Source organism: Nerophis lumbriciformis, linkage group LG10 (assembly GCF_033978685.3).
Source record: "Nerophis lumbriciformis linkage group LG10, RoL_Nlum_v2.1, whole genome shotgun sequence".
Lineage (NCBI taxonomy): Eukaryota > Metazoa > Chordata > Actinopteri > Syngnathiformes > Syngnathidae > Nerophis > Nerophis lumbriciformis.
The window spans coordinates 44,672,103-44,688,840 of record NC_084557.2 but is presented as its reverse complement, the minus strand read 5'-3'; the positions used below and the strand labels follow the sequence as shown (position 1 = coordinate 44,688,840).

The following is a 16,738-nucleotide window of genomic DNA, read 5'->3' as shown; positions in this document are numbered from 1 at the left end:
CATAAGTGCCGAAAATGTGTGCACGCATCCCGAAAAGAGGGTCAGAAAGCGGTTTGAAGACGGTCTGTAAAACATAATCTATGCAACATTTTGACCAAATAACTACCATTACATGTTATGTAGACCACAAGAAATAATTTTAAAATGTAGAAAAGAATCATAATATGACCCCTTTAATGCGCCTTATAACTCGGTGTGCCTAATATACGGAATAATTATGGATGTGCTTACCAACCTATTTAATTTGGTACATGCTGTAATGATAAGTGTGACCAGTAGATGGCAGTCACACATAAGAGATACGTGTAGACTGCAAGATGACGCCAGTAAACAACACCAAAACTTCAAATGTTCCATTGAGAATTTAGAACATTACACACGGTGCTCAAAAATGTTTTAGTACAAGTTTGGTAAGCTACAAAGCCACACGGCTTGATGGATTGTTGTGGCATTACAATGGCTACCATAGTCAGACGTACTATGCTTCAACATACGGGTATTATTATGGTGTGTGTGTGTATAAGGACTTGAAAATGGCACCTATTAGGAGACATTATCTGGCGTTTTGTTTTGTCCTATTATGCAAAATTAACATTTTCTTACCTATTGATACCTGCTAATGTGTATTTGGGATATGCATAAGTCCCGAAAATGTGTGCACGCATCCCGAAAAGAGGGTCAGAAAGCGGTTTGAAGACGGTCTGTAAAACATAATCTATGCAACATTTTGACCAAATAACTACCATTACATGTTATGTAGACCACAAGAAAGAATTTTAAAATGTAGAAAAGAATCATAATATGACCCCTTTAATGCGCCTTATTACTCGGTGTGCCTAATATACAGAATAGTTATGGATGTGCTTACCGACCTATTTTATTTGGTACATGGTGTAATGATAAGTGTGACCAGTAGATGGCAGTCACACATAAGAGATACGTGTAGACTGCAAGATGACGCCAGTAAACAACACCAAAACTGTTGTCCCATTGAGAATGTAGAACATTACACACGGTGCCCAAACATGTTTTAGTACAAGTTTGGTAAGCTACAAAGCCACACGGCTTGATGGATTGTTGTGGCATTACGACTACCATAGTCAGACGTACTGTGCTTCAACATAGGGGTATTATTATGGTGTGTGTGTATAAGGACTTGAAAATGGCACCTATTAGGAGACATTATCTGGCGTTTTGTTTTGTCCTATTATGCAAAATTAACATTTTCTTACCTATTGGTACCTGCTAATGTGTATTTGGGATATGCATAAGTGCCGAAAATGTGTGCACGCATCCCGAAAAGAGGGTCAGAAAGCGGTTTGAAGACGGTCTGTAAAACATAATCTATGCAACATTTTGACCAAATAACTACCATTACATGTTATGTAGACCACAAGAAATAATTTTAAAATGTAGAAAAGAATCATAATATCACCCCTTTAATGCGCCTTATAACTCGGTGTGCCTAATATACGGAATAATTATGGATGTGCTTACCGACCTATTTTATTTGGTACATGGTGTAATGATAAGTGTGACCAGTAGATGGCAGTCACACATAAGAGATACGTGTAGACTGCAAGATGACGGCAGTAAACAACACCAAAACTGTTGTTCCATTGAGAATGTAGAACATTACACACGGTGCCCAAAAATGTTTTAGTACAAGTTTGGTAAGCTACAAAGCCACACGGCTTGATGGATTGTTGTGGCATTACGACTACCATAGTCAGACGTACTGTGCTTCAACATACGGGTATTATTATGGTGTGTGTGTATAAGGACCCCAAAATGGCACCTATTAGGCGACATTATCTGGCGTTTTGTTTTGTCCTATTATGCAAAATTAACATTTTCTTACCTATTGGTACCTGCTAAGGTGTATTTGGGATATGCATAAGTGCCGAAAATGTGTGCACGCATCCCGAAAAGAGGGTCAGAAAGCGGTTTGAAGACGGTCTGTAAAACATAATTTATGCAACATTTTGACCAAATAACTACCATTACATGTTATGTAGACCACAAGAAAGAATTTTAAAATGTAGAAAAGAATCATAATATGACCCCTTTAATGCGCCTTATAACTCGGTGTGCCTAATATACGGAATAATTATGGATGTGCTTACCAACCTATTTTATTTGGTACATGGTGTAATGATAAGTGTGACCAGTAGATGGCAGTCACACATAAGAGATACGTGTAGACTGCAAGATGACGCCAGTAAACAACACCAAAACTTCAAATGTTCCATTGAGAATTTAGAACATTACACACGGTGCTTAAAAATGTTTTAGTACAAGTTTGGTAAGCTACAAAGCCACACGGCTTGATAAATTGTTGTGGCATTACGACTACCATAGTCAGACGTACTGTGCTTCAACATACGGGTATTATTATGGTGTGTGTGTATAAGGACCCCAAAATGGCGGCACCTATTAGGAGACATTATCTGGCGTTTTGTTTTGTCCTATTATGCAAAATTAACATTTTCTTACCTATTGGTACCTGCTAATGTGTATTTGAGATATGCATAAGTGCCGAAAATGTGTGCACGCATCCCGAAAAGAGGGTCAGAAAGCGGTTTGAAGACAGTCTGTAAAACATAATCTATGCAACATTTTGACCAAATAACTACCATTACATGTTATGTAGACCACAAGAAAGAATTTTAAAATGTAGAAAAGAATCATAATATGACCCCTTTAATGCGCCTTATTACTCGGTGTGCCTAATATTCGGAATAGTTATGGATGTGCTTACCGACCTATTTTATTTGGTACATGGTGTAATGATAAGTGTGACCAGTAGATGGCAGTCACACATAAGAGATACGTGTAGACTGCAAGATGACGGCAGTAAACAACACCAAAACTGTTGTCCCATTGAGAATGTAGAACATTACACACGGTGCTCAAAAATGTTTTAGTACAAGTTTGGTAAGCTACAAAGCCACACGGCTTGATGGATTGTTGTGGCATTACGACTACCATAGTCAGACGTACTGTGCTTCAACATACGGGTATTATTATGGTGTGTGTGTATAAGGACCCCAAAATGGCACCTATTAGGAGACATTATCTGGCGTTTTGTTTTGTCCTATTATGCAAAATTAACATTTTCTTACCTATTGGTACCTGCTAATGTGTATTTGGGATATGCATAAGTGCCGAAAATGTGTGCACGCATCCCGAAAAGAGGGTCAGAAAGCGGTTTGAAGACGGTGTGTAAAACATAATCTATGCAACATTTTGACCAAATAACTACCATTACATGTTATGTAGACCACAAGAAAGAATTTTAAAATGTAGAAAAGAATCATAATATGACCCCTTTAATGCGCCTTATTACTCGGTGTGCCTAATATACGGAATAGTTATGGATGTGCTTACCGACCTATTTTATTTGGTACATGGTGTAATGATAAATGTGACCAGTAGATGGCAGTCACACATAAGAGATACGTGTAGACTGCAAGATGACGCCAGTAAACAACACCAAAACTTCAAATGTTCCATTGAGAATTTAGAACATTACACACGGTGCTCAAAAATGTTTTAGTACAAGTTTGGTAAGCTACAAAGCCACACGGCTTGATGGATTGTTGTGGCATTACGACTACCATAGTCAGACGTACTGTGCTTCAACATACAGGTATTATTATGGTGTGTGTGTGTATAAGGACCCCAAAATGGCACCTATTAAGAGACATTATCTGGCGTTTTGTTTTGTCCTATTATGCAAAATTAACATTTTCTTACCTATTGGTACCTGCTAATGTGTATTTGGGATATGCATAAGTGCCGAAAATGTGTGCACGCATCCCGAAAAGAGGGTCAGAAAGCGGTTTGAAGACGATCTGTAAAACATAATCTATGCAACATTTTGACCAAATAACTACCATTACATGTTATGTAGACCACAAGAAATAATTTTAAAATGTAGAAAAGAATCATAATACGACCCCTTTAATGCGCCTTATTACTCGGTGTGCCTAATATACGGAATAGTTATGGATGTGCTTACCGACCTATTTTATTTGGTACATGGTGTAATGATAAGTTTGACCAGTAGATGGCAGTCACACATAAGAGATACATGTAGACTGCAAGATGACGACAGTAAACAACACCAAAACTGTTGTTCCATTGAGAATGTAGAACATTACACACGGTGCTCAAAAATGTTTTAGTACAAGTTTGGTAAGCTACAATACCACGCCGCTTGATGGATTGTTGTGGCATTACGACTACCATAGTCAGACGTACTGTGCTTCAACATACGGGTATTATTATGGTGTGTGTGTATAAGGACCCCAAAATGGCACCTATTAGGAGACATTATCTGGCGTTTTGTTTTGTCCTATTATGCAAAATTAACATTTTCTTACCTATTGGTACCTGCTAATGTGTATTTGGGATATGCATAAGTGCCGAAAATGTGTGCACGCATCCCGAAAAGAGGGTCAGAAAGCGGTTTGAAGACGGTCTGTAAAACATAATCTATGCAACATTTTGACCAAATAACTACCATTACATGTTATGTAGACCACAAGAAAGAATTTAAAAATGTAGAAAAGAATCATAATATGACCCCTTTAATGCGCCTTATTACTCGGTGTGCCTAATATACGGAATATTTATGGATGTGCTTAGCGACCTATTTTATTTGGTACATGGTGTAATGATAAGTGTGACCAGTAGATGGCAGTCACACATAAGAGATACGTGTAAACTGCAAGATGACGCCAGTAAACAACACCAAAACTTCAAATGTTCCATTGAGAATTTAGAACATTACACACGGTGCTCAAAAATGTTTTAGTACAAGTTTGGTAAGCTACAAAGCCACACGGCTTGATGGATTGTTGTGGCATTACGACTACCATAGTCAGACGTACTGACTATGGACAACCTAAACTCATCATCCCGGAGGTTGGGTCTTGGGCGCAGTTGGGTGTTCCAACAGGACAATGACCCCAAACACACGTCAAAAGTGGTAAAGGAATGGCTAAATCAGGCTAAAATGAAGGTTTTAGAATGGTCTTCCTAAAGTCCTGACTTTGGACAATGCTGAAGAAACAAGTCCATGTCAGAAAAGCAACACATTTGATGAACTGCAGCAATTGTGTGGTCAAAAATTCAAGCAGAAGCTTGTGGATGGCTACAAAAAGCGCCTTATTGCAGGTAAACTTGCCAAGGGACATGTAAGCAAATATTAACATTGCTGTATGTATACTTTTGACCCAGCACATTTTCAGTAGACCCATAATAAATTCATAAAAGAAGCAAACTTCATGAATGTTTTTTTGTGACCAACAAGTATGTGCTCCAATCACAAAAAAATAAGAATTGTAGAAATGATTGTAAACTCAAGACAGCCATGACATGATGTTCCTTACAAGTGTATGTAAGCTTGTGATGGAGACTGTAGCGTGTGTCTGCCTGGTAGCATTTGGCTGACCAATAGCCTGGAGGTACTTTAGCATTCCTCAGATGTCTCCCCGCGAGGAGTAAACAAGGAAGGGCATGGACCAGTGTCGTGTTTATTGTGTCGCGGCACATTATGCTTCATTTTCTGTTATTAAGCAGCGTTTGTGTAAACTGTGGAAAACCCTCCCGCCCTGAATGTCCGACACAACACGGAAATTCTGCACCCAAAACACAATGCAGATTATTATGAAGACACAACACAACACAATCCAGCATTGCATGACAATACAGTGTTTACAAGTTTAGTTTGACTTCCAAACCATTTTTCCTAAATAGGAAATATGATGTGCATTAATTTGTTCTATAGTCAAATGTAAAGCCTTTATTGCTGTATTTTTTGGACTATAAGGTGCACTGGATTATAAGGCGCCTGCCATTTTCGGGTCTTTATACACACTCCATAATAATACCCGTATGTTGAAGCACAGTACGTCTGACTATGGTAGCCATTGTAATGCCACAACAATCCATCAAGCGGTGTGGCTTTGTAGCTTCCCAAAGTTGTACTAAAACATTTTTGAGCACTGTGTGTAATGTTCTACATTCTCAATGGAACAACAGTTTTGGTGTTGTTTACTGGTGTCATCTTGCAGTCTACACATATCTCTAATGTGTGACTGCCATCTACTGGTCACACTTAATGTAAAATAGGTCGGTAAGCACATCCATAATTATTCCGTAAATTAGGCACACATTAAAGGGGTCATATTATGATTCTTTTCTACATTTTAAAAGACTTCCTTGTGGTCTACATAACATGTAATGGTAGTTATTTGGTCAAAATGTTGCATAGATTATGTTTTACAGATCGTCTTCAAACCGCTTTCATCTTCAGGATGCTTGCACATATTTTCGGGACTTATGCATATCCCAAATACACATTAGCAGGTATCAATAGGTAAGAAAATGTTAATTTTGCATAATAGGACAAAACAAAACGCCAGATAATGTCTCCTAATAGGTGCCGGTTTAGGGTCTTTATACACACACCATAATAATACCCGTATGTTGAAGCACAGTACGTCTGACTATGGTAGCCATTGTAATGCCACAACAATCCATCAAGCGGTGTGGCTTTGTAGCTTCCCAAACTTGTACTAAAACATTTTTGAGCACCGTGTGTAATGTTCTACATTCTCAATGAAACAACAGTTTTGGTGTTGTTTACTGCCGTCATCTTGCAGTATACACGTATCTCTTATGTGTAAATGCCATCTACTGGTCACACTTATCATTACACCATGTACCAAATAAAATAGGTCGGTAAGCACATCCATAACTATTCCGTATATTAGGCACACCGAGTTATAAGGCACATTAAAGGGGTCATATTATGATTCTTTTCTATATTTTAAAATACTTCCTTGGTAGTTATTTGGTCAAAATGTTGCATAGATTATGTTTTACAGATCGTCTTTAAACCGCTTTCTGACCCTCTTTTCGGGATGCGTGCACACATTTTCGGCACTTATGCATATCCCAAATACACATTAGCAGGTATCAATAGGTAAGAAAATGTTTATTTTGCATAATAGGACAAAACAAAACGCCAGATAATGTCTCCTAATAGGTGCCAGTTTAGGGTCTTTATACACACACACCATAATAATACCCGTATGTTGAAGCAGAGTACATCTGACTATGGTAGTCGTAATGCCACAATAATCCATCAAGCCGTGTGGCTTTGTAGCTTACCAAACTTGTACTAAAACATTTTTTAACACCGTGTGTAATGTTCTACATTCTCAATTGTACATTTAAAGTTTTGGTGTTGTTTACTGGCGTCACCTTGCAGTCTACACGTATCTCTTATGTGTGACTGCCATCTACTGGTCACACTTATCATTACACCATGTACCAAATAAAATAGGTCGGTAAGCACATCCATGATTATTCCGTATATTAGGCACACCGAGTTATAAGGTGCAATAAAGGGGTCATATTATGATTCTTTTCTATATTTCAAAATACTTCCTTGGTAGTTATTTGGTCAAAATGTTTCATAGATTATGTTTTACAGACCATCTTCAAACCGCTTTTTTCAGGATGCTTGCACACATTTTCGGGACTTATGCATATCCCAAATACACATTAGCAGGTACCAATAGGTAAGAAAATGTTAATTTTGCATAATAGGACAAAACAAAACGCCAGATAATGTCTCCTAATAGGTGCCAGTTTAGGGTCTTTATACACACACCATAATAATACCTGTATGTTGAAGCATAGTACGTCTGACTATGGTAGCCATTGTAATGCCACAACAATCCATCAAGCTGTGTGGCTTTGTAGCTTACCAAACTTGTACTAAAACATTTTTGAGCAGAATGTGTAATGTTCTACATTCTCAATGGAACAACAGTTTTGGTGTTGTTTACTGCCGTCTTCTTGCAGTCTACACGTATCTCTTATGTGTGACTGCCATCTACTGGTCACACTTATCATTACACCATGTACCAAATAAAATAGGTCGGTAAGCGCATCCATAATTATTCCGTATATTAGGCACACCGAGTTATAAGGCACATTAAAGGGATCATATTATGATTATTTTCTATATTTTAAAATACCTCCTTGGTAGTTATTTGGTCAAAATGTTTCATAGATTATGTTTTACAGACCGTCTTCAAACCGCTTTCTGACCCTCTTTTTCAGGATGCTTGCACACATTTTCATGACTTATGCATATCCCAAATACACATTAGCAGGTACCAATCGGTGAGAAAATGTTAATTTTGCATAATAGGACAAAACAAAACGCCAGATAATGTCTCCTAATAGGTGCCAGTTTAGGGTCTTTATACACACTCCATAATAATACCCGTATGTTGAAGCACAGTACGTCTGACTATGGTAGCCGTAATGCCACAACAATCCATCAAGCGGTTTGGCTTTGTAGCTTACTAAAGTTGTACTAAAACATTTTTGAGCACCGTGTGTAATGTTCTACATTCTCAATGGAACAACAGTTTTGGTGTTGTTTACTGCCGTCATCTTGCAGTCTACACGTATCTCTTATGTGTGACTGCCATCTACTGGTCACACTTATCATTACGCCATGTACCAAATAAAATAGGTCGGTAAGCACATCCATAATTATTCCGTATATTAGGCACACCGAGTTATAAGGCACATTAAAGGGGTCATATTATGATTCTTTTCTATATTTTAAAATACTTCCTTGGTAGTTATTTGGTCAAAATGTTGCATAGATTATGTTTTACAGATCGTCTTTAAACCGCTTTCTGACCCTCTTTTCGGGATGCGTGCACACATTTTCGGCACTTATGCATATCCCAAATACACATTAGCAGGTACCAATAGGTAAGAAAATGTTAATTTTGCATAATAGGACAAAACAAAACGCCAGATAATGTCTCCTAATAGGTGCCAGTTTAGGGTCTTTATACACACACACCATAATAATACCCGTATGTTGAAGCAGAGTACATCTGACTATGGTAGTCGTAATGCCACAATAATCCATCAAGCCGTGTGGCTTTGTAGCTTACCAAACTTGTACTAAAACATTTTTGAGCACCGTGTGTAATGTTCTACATTCTCAATTGAACATTTAAAGTTTTGGTGTTGTTTACTGGCGTCACCTTGCAGTCTACACGTATCTCTTATGTGTGACTGCCATCTACTGGTCACACTTATCATTACACCATGTACCAAATAAAATAGGTCGGTAAACACATCCATAATTATTCCGTATATTAGGCACACCGAGTTATAAGGCGCAGTAAAGGGGTCATATTATGATTCTTTTCTACATTTTAAAAGACTTCCTTGTGGTCTACATAACATGTAATGGTAGTTATTTGGTCAAAATGTTGCATAGATTATGTTTTACACACCGTCTTCAAACCGCTTTCTGACCCTCTCTTCAGGATGCTGGCACACATTTTCGGGACTTATGCATATCGCAAATAAACATTAGCAGGTACCAATAGGTAAGAACATGTTAATTTTGCATAATAGGACAAAACAAAATGCCAGATAATGTCTCCTAATAGGTGCCAGTTTAGGGTCTTTATACACACACCATAATAATACCCGTATGTTGAAGCACAGTACGTCTGACTATGGTAGCCGTAATGCCGCAACAATTCATCAAGCGGTGTGGCTTTGTAGCTTACCAAAGTTGTACTAAAACATTTGGGTTATATTTTAACGCAACATTTTTTAGTGTGTAATGTTAGTTACTTTTTAACACTATTCCTATTGTTTCTTCCAGATTATGTACGTGAGTGTATCGTGGGTACAGGTCAGAGCTACAGGGGTCGAAGGTCGGTGACAGTCGCTGGGATCCAGTGCCAGGCATGGGCTTCCAATATTCCTCACGAGCACAAGTAAGGACCGAATAAGTCATTACCGCAATGTGGGGACAAAAAGTGTTTTTGGCCTGTTAGTGATGCAATTAGTGAGTAGCTACAGGCGAGTGTGTGTGTGTGTGTGTGTGTGTGTGTGTGTGTGTACGTGTACACTTTGTAGAATATAGAGGGGTGCAGTACTTCATCAAAACTGACATTGTTGCACACATTGTTTTCTTGATGAAGGATCTCTGTTTACCCAAAAGTGTGTGTGTGTGTGTGTGTGTGTGTGTGTTCTTGTATTTCTACCCTTCTTGAGACACCAACAAGGAAACGTGCCTTCCATATGAGGAGGTGTGAACAAGTGATGACATAAATCATGGTCCCAATAAGAATAATCATTGCATCTAATAGAGAATGTCTCATTTGCACCCCTGGTGGTGACATTTATCAAAAAAGAGAGAAAGTTTGGACGCACCTTCTCATTCACAACACAACTGATGGTCCCAACCCCTTTTCCAAAAAAATAAAAAAATTAAATAAAAAAAATTAGGGTGGTCCCAAAAAGGAGGGATTTTTCACATTGGCTGTGTGTCGCTTTTAAACGTGCTCCCCCTCTGGTCAACATATGAAATAACAAGTGTGTGTAAGAAATTGGAATGCATCCCCTTTGACCAAAATTTAAAAAAAATAATAATAATATATATATATATATATATATGTACTGTATATAGAAACATACTGTAATAACTTGAAGTAAATAATAAAGATTGAAAACCAATCACAAAAAATTTTAAAAAATAAGTACTAAAAGCAGTCTTTTTCTCACAATGTGTCGACTTTTTTCTTATAAAATTAGGAACAATTTCTCATATTCTTTCTGTTTCTGTAATATTGCAGTATTTTCTCGTAAAATTATGACTTTTTAATGTAAAATTATGACTTTTTAATGTAAAATTATAACTTTTTAATGTAAAATTATTACTTTTTAATGTAAAATTACAACTTTTTTATGTAAAATTATTGCACCTGGGGATAGGTTGATTGGCAACACTAAATTGGCCCTAGTGTGTGAATGTGAGTGTGAATGTTGTCTGTCTATCTGTGTTGGCCCTGCGATGAGGTGGCGACTTGTCCAGGGTGTACCCCGCCTTCCGCCCGAATGCAGCTGAGATAGGCTCCAGCACCCCCCCCGCGACCCCGAACGGGACAAGCGGTAGAAAATGGATGGATGGATGTTACATATATAGTGTGTTTAACATAAGAAAAACAACGTTTTCCTTGACAAAAAGGACATAAAACAAAACAAAAAAGTAGCTATCCTGTGTTGTAATAATAAATTGAGTCATCAAACTATAGTCAAAGTCTTATGTATCCTTTCTGATATGATGACATGTTGAAATTTAAAAGATGTGAAACCAAATACTACATAATTTTCCCATGAAATATTTGATCAAAAAAGTAATAATGAATCACAATCAATGTTGTTATGAATTATTGACCTAATCAAAGTTACAATTACTTCACATCAAAAACTCCATTATTACCATATTACTTTTTTATGTCAAATTATTACCAAGCCACATTCAGTACGTGTTACAACAGCGTGGCTTCGTAAAAAAAAAAGAGTGCGGGTACTTTCCTGGCCCGCCTGCAGTCCAGACCTGTCTTCCATCGAAAATGTGTGGCGCATTATGAAGCGTAAAATACGACAGCGGAGACCCCGGACTGTTGAACGACTGAAGCTCTACATAAAACAAGAATGGGAAAGAATTCCACTTTCAAAGCTTCAACAATTAGTTTCCTCAGTTCCCAATCGTTTATTGAGTGTTGTTAAAAGAAAAGGTGATGTAACACAGTGGTGAACATGCCCTTTCCCAACTACTTTGAAATTCTAAGTTCATTATTATTTGCAAAAAAAAAAAAAACATTTATGAGTTTGAAAATCAAATATCTTGTCTTTGTAGTGCATTCAATTGAAAATGGGTTGAAAAGGATTTGCAAATCATTGTATTCCGTTTATATTTACATCTAACACAATTTCCCAACTCATATGGAAACGGGGTTTGTAAATAAAAATCTATATATATCTAGAAAGGGTGGTCCTAAAGAGGTATGCTTTTTTCGGAGGTCTCAAGAAGATAACAAATACAAGAGTGTGTGTGTGTGTGTGTGTGTGTGTGTGTGTGTGTGTGTGTGCATGTGCGTGTTTAAACAAGATTAAGATAATATCTAAGAGCCTCTAGCAAAGCTGGAGGTACATCCCCCTGTTCTATTCCCAGACACCACACGTTTTTCAATTGCGTGTTTTGCTGCCTGATTGTAAATAGCTGCCTGTAAAAATAAAATGAGCCAATTAAGAAGATTTTCCTCATGCAAGCAGTGAACCGTTGTTTCTCCACGGGCTCAGTGGAAGTAATTGCGGTGAATCTTCAGCACGGACAAGAGAAAACATGTACTTCAAGTGAAAAAATGTTATGCTTGAAGAGAAAGACCTGAAATGGATGTGTTCAATTTATAAGTGAGTGTGTCCCCTACTTGACCTTTGATCTCAAGCGAAGTACCCTTTAAAATCAATAGTGATCCTGCTTGGACATTGAGAAAACAGTATGGAAAATTTGAAGATGACTTACGTGCATTCTTGCCTATACATGAATACAGTTTTAGTTAATGTTTATAGTGTGTATGTATGTAATAAATGTATAATATATCATGTTTATTTCTTCAAATATATATATATATATATATATATATACAGTACATGCCAAAAGTTTGGACACACCTTCTCCTCATTCAATGTGTTTTCTCTATTTTCGTGACTATTTACAAACCCCGTTTCCATATGAGTTGGGAAATTGTGTTAGATGTAAATATAAACGGAATACAATGATTTGCAAATCATTTTCAACCCATATTCAGTTGAATATGCTACAAAGACAACATATTTGATGTTCAAACTGATAAAAAATTATTTTTTTTGCAAATAATCATTAACTTTAAAATTTGATGCCAGCAACACGTGACAAAGAAGTTGGGGAAGGTGGCAATAAATACTGATAAAGTTGAGGAATGCTCATCAAACACTTATTTGGAACATCCCACAGGTGTGCAGGCAAATTGGGAACAGGTGGGTGCCATGATTGGGTATAAAAGTAGATTCCATGAAATGCTCAGTCATTCACAAACAAGGATGGGGCGAAGGTCACCACTTTGTCAACAAATGCGTGAGCAAATTGTTGAACAGTTTAAGAAAAAACTTTCTCAACCAGCTATTTCAAGGAATTTAGGGATTTCACCATCTACGGTCCGTAATATCGTCAAAGGGTTCAGAGAATCTGGAGAAATCACTGCATGTGAGCAGCTAAGCCCGTGACCTTCGGTCCCTCAGGCTGTACTGCATCAACAAGCGACATCAGTGTGTAAAGAATATCACCACATGGGCTCAGGAACACTTCAGAAACCCACTGTCAGTAACTACAGTTGGTCGCAACATCTGTAAGTGCAAGTTAAAACTCTCCTATGCAAGGCGAAAACCGTTTATCAACAACACCCAGAAACGCCGTCGGCTTCGCTGGGCCTGAGCTCATCTAAGATGGACTGATACAAAGTGGAAAAGTGTTCTGTGGTCTGACGAGTCCACATTTCAAATTGTTTTTGGAAACTGTGGACGTCGTGCCCTCCGGACCAAAGAGGAAATAACCATCCAGATTGTTATAGGCGCAAAGTGTAAAAGCCAGCATGTGTGATGGTATGGGGGTGTATTAGTGCCCAAGACATGGGTAACTTACACATCTGTGAAGGCGCCATTAATGCTGAAAGGTACATACAGGTTTTGGAGCAACATATGTTGCCATCCAAGCAACGTTACCATTGACGCCCCTGCTTATTTCAGCAAGACAATGCCAAGCCAAAATTAATTTAAAATAAAAATAAAAACAATGAAAAAAAAATAAATATATATATATATATATATATATATATGTATATATATACTGTATACAGAAACATATTGTTATAACTTGAAGTAAATAATAAAGATTGAAAACCAATTACCGTATTTTTCGGACTATAAGTCGTAGTTTTTTTTCATAGTTTGGCCAGGGGGTGCGACTTATACTCAGGAGCGACTTATGTGTGAAATTATTAATTAATTTAATTTTAGTTTGCAATATTAAACTGAGTTTATTTAATGTGATTAAAGCTGGTCAATCATGTATTTACTTGATGCAAAGAAGTATTTAGTGCATTGCCGTTGAACTCCAACAAAATGTGTATTTTTCAATTTTTCGAAAGAAATCATTTATTTGTAGTCTTTCTGTAAATGCATCGTAAACCTAAAACTGGACAACTCACTGTAAGTATGTAAGTATAATATTGCACATGGTAATAATATTGCACACGGTAATTGGGATTTTTTATATATTGTCTATATTACATAACAATATAATATAATATAATATTATAATACATCAGTATATGTTATATACTGTATATATATTATGTAAATATTACATACCATATTTTTTGGAGTATAAGTCGCCCCAGAGTATAAGTCGCACCGGCCGAAAATGCATAATAAAGAAGGAAAAAAACATATATACCATATTTTCCGCACTATAGGGCGCACCGGATTATAAGGCGCACCTTCAATGAATGGCCTATTTTAAAACTTTGTTCATATATAAGGCGCACCGCATTATAAGGCGCATATAATAGACGCTACAGTAGAGGCTGGGGTTACCGTATGCATCCCGTGGTTGTGAGACCTGTTGTGGCTCAATATTGGTCCATATATAAGGCGCACCGGATTATAAGGCGCACTGTCAGCTTTTGAGGAAATTGGAGGTTTTTAGATGCGCCTTACAGTGCGGAAAATACAGTAAGTCGCACTGGAGTATAAGTCGCATTTTTTGGGGAAATGTATTTGATAAAAGCCAACACCAAGTATAGAAATTTGAAAGGCAATTTGAAATAAATAAAGAATAGTGAACAACAGGCTGAATAAGTGTACGTTATATGAGGCATAAATAACCAACTGGTATGTTAACGTAACATATTATGGTAAGAGTCATTCAAATAACTATAACATATAGAACATGCTATACGTTTACCAAACAATCTGTCACTCCTAATCGCTAAATCCCATGAAATCTTATACGTCTAGTCTCTTACGTGAATGAGATAAATAATATTATTTGATATTTTACGCTAATGTGTTAATAATTTCACACATAAGTCGCTCCTGAGTATAAGTCTCACCCCCGACTTATAGTCCGAAAAATACGGTATATGTTATATTTTATATTGCTACTATGGTACATTTTTAGCCTACTTTATACCTTTTGTTTTCGCCCTCTTGTTGTGCCTTTGTGTGCATGATCCTTTCCATCAGGGGCGTCACTAGCTTTTAAGGATAGGGGGGGGGCTTAGCCCCCAGGAGATGCACAGGATGCGAGCGAATGTTACGCACGAGCACAAAACTTCACAAACGGCTAACAAAGACTTTGAAATTATTCATTATTATTATTATTATTTTAAAAAAATGCACGGGACGAAATGAAATGCTCCCCGGGACGATGGCTTTTAACCATTTTTTTTTCTTTTTCTTTTTATGTATTTATTCAATTTACATTATATATTAAATGTCTTGGTTTTTCCTCCCTCTGAAAATCCTATGACATGTTTAACAAGCCATCCTATAATAATAAAACAGCTATAATGTAACAATACAATAAAACAAATATATTTAATGATGTTTTTTTCATTATTTTAACAATAGACTAATGTATATTACTTTATATAGATTCTACAAGAAACACAAAACTTAAAAAATAAATTATTTACAATTGCACACACAAGGTTTTGTGCAGCTTCACTCATTGTAAAGGAAGATAATGTGCTTCGTACACCTGCAGGACCGCAAGCAAGGTCGCAGAGAAAATGCGGACTGGAATTTGAGTGATGTGGGCATTTTCTATATGAACAAGTGGAATGGATTGGATACCGACGCACTAAAGGGGCTCTCTACCTTACGCTACGGAGTCAGGGGAAACTGAGTGAATAATAACAGGTTATATGATTATTTATTTAAACTCATATTTGGGCCACTTTATAATGAATATGTCGGCATGTATGTGTAAAATAAAACAAAAAAACACCAAATTATTTAGGGGGGGGCTTAAGAATATTTTCGGGGGGCTTGAGCCCCCCTAAAATAGGCCTAACAACGCCAATGCTTTCCATCCTTACCCTTTCCATCCTTTGTAACTGAGCTACTGTGTGGAACAATTTCCCTTGCGGATCATTAAAGTTTGTCTAAGTCTAAGTATAAGAGAGAATGTTAGTTCGCCCTAAAAAAAACAACCTGATTTTCTATAAAATGTGGATACATTTCAGTGTGTGGCCTAAAAATGACTGATGGTTATGAGATAATCTTTCCTTCGGCCTGCCGGAAAAACTGTTTGGCCAAGCGTCTATCTCTGAAGGACTTGGAATATACGAATGTATGAGTCACCATCGTCATTGTCAATGTGTTTACATTTCGTCCTGCTCAGGCTTCATGGAAAGCTATAGGTTGTTCCAGAATATTCTTTTAAAATGATGCTGTCCTCTTATCATTGAGTTTGAAAGAACATCATGTCATGGCTGTCTTGAGTTTCCAATCATTTCTACAACTCTTATTTTTTTGTGATAGAGTGATTGGAGCACATACTTGTTGGTCTCCAAAAACATTCATGAAGTTTGCTTCTTTTATGAATTTATTATGGGTCTACTGAAATTGTGACTTGGTCAAAAGTATACATACAGCAATGTTAATATTTGCTTACATGTCCCTTGGCAAGTTTACCTGCAATAAGGCGCTTTTGGTAGCCATCCACAAGCTTCTGCTTGAATTTTTGACCACAAAATTGGTGCAGTTCAGCTAAATGCGT

The 16,738-nt window shown here is 37.1% G+C and overlaps 1 protein-coding gene across 2 annotated transcripts in view; it reads left to right on the top strand.

Annotated features, from left to right (window-relative positions):
* The window catches only part of hgfb (hepatocyte growth factor b), a 114,315-nt gene that overhangs the window by 17,958 nt on the left and 79,619 nt on the right, over window positions 1–16,738 (top strand). For both annotated transcript variants that reach the window (XR_009816100.2, XM_061969553.1), the window contains exon 4: window positions 9,731–9,845. Coding sequence is in view for 1 of the 2 variants with exons in the window: in XM_061969553.1 (XP_061825537.1) it covers window positions 9,731–9,845 (115 nt within the window). In the remaining variant the exon portion in view is untranslated. The remainder of the gene's footprint in view (window positions 1–9,730; window positions 9,846–16,738) is intronic.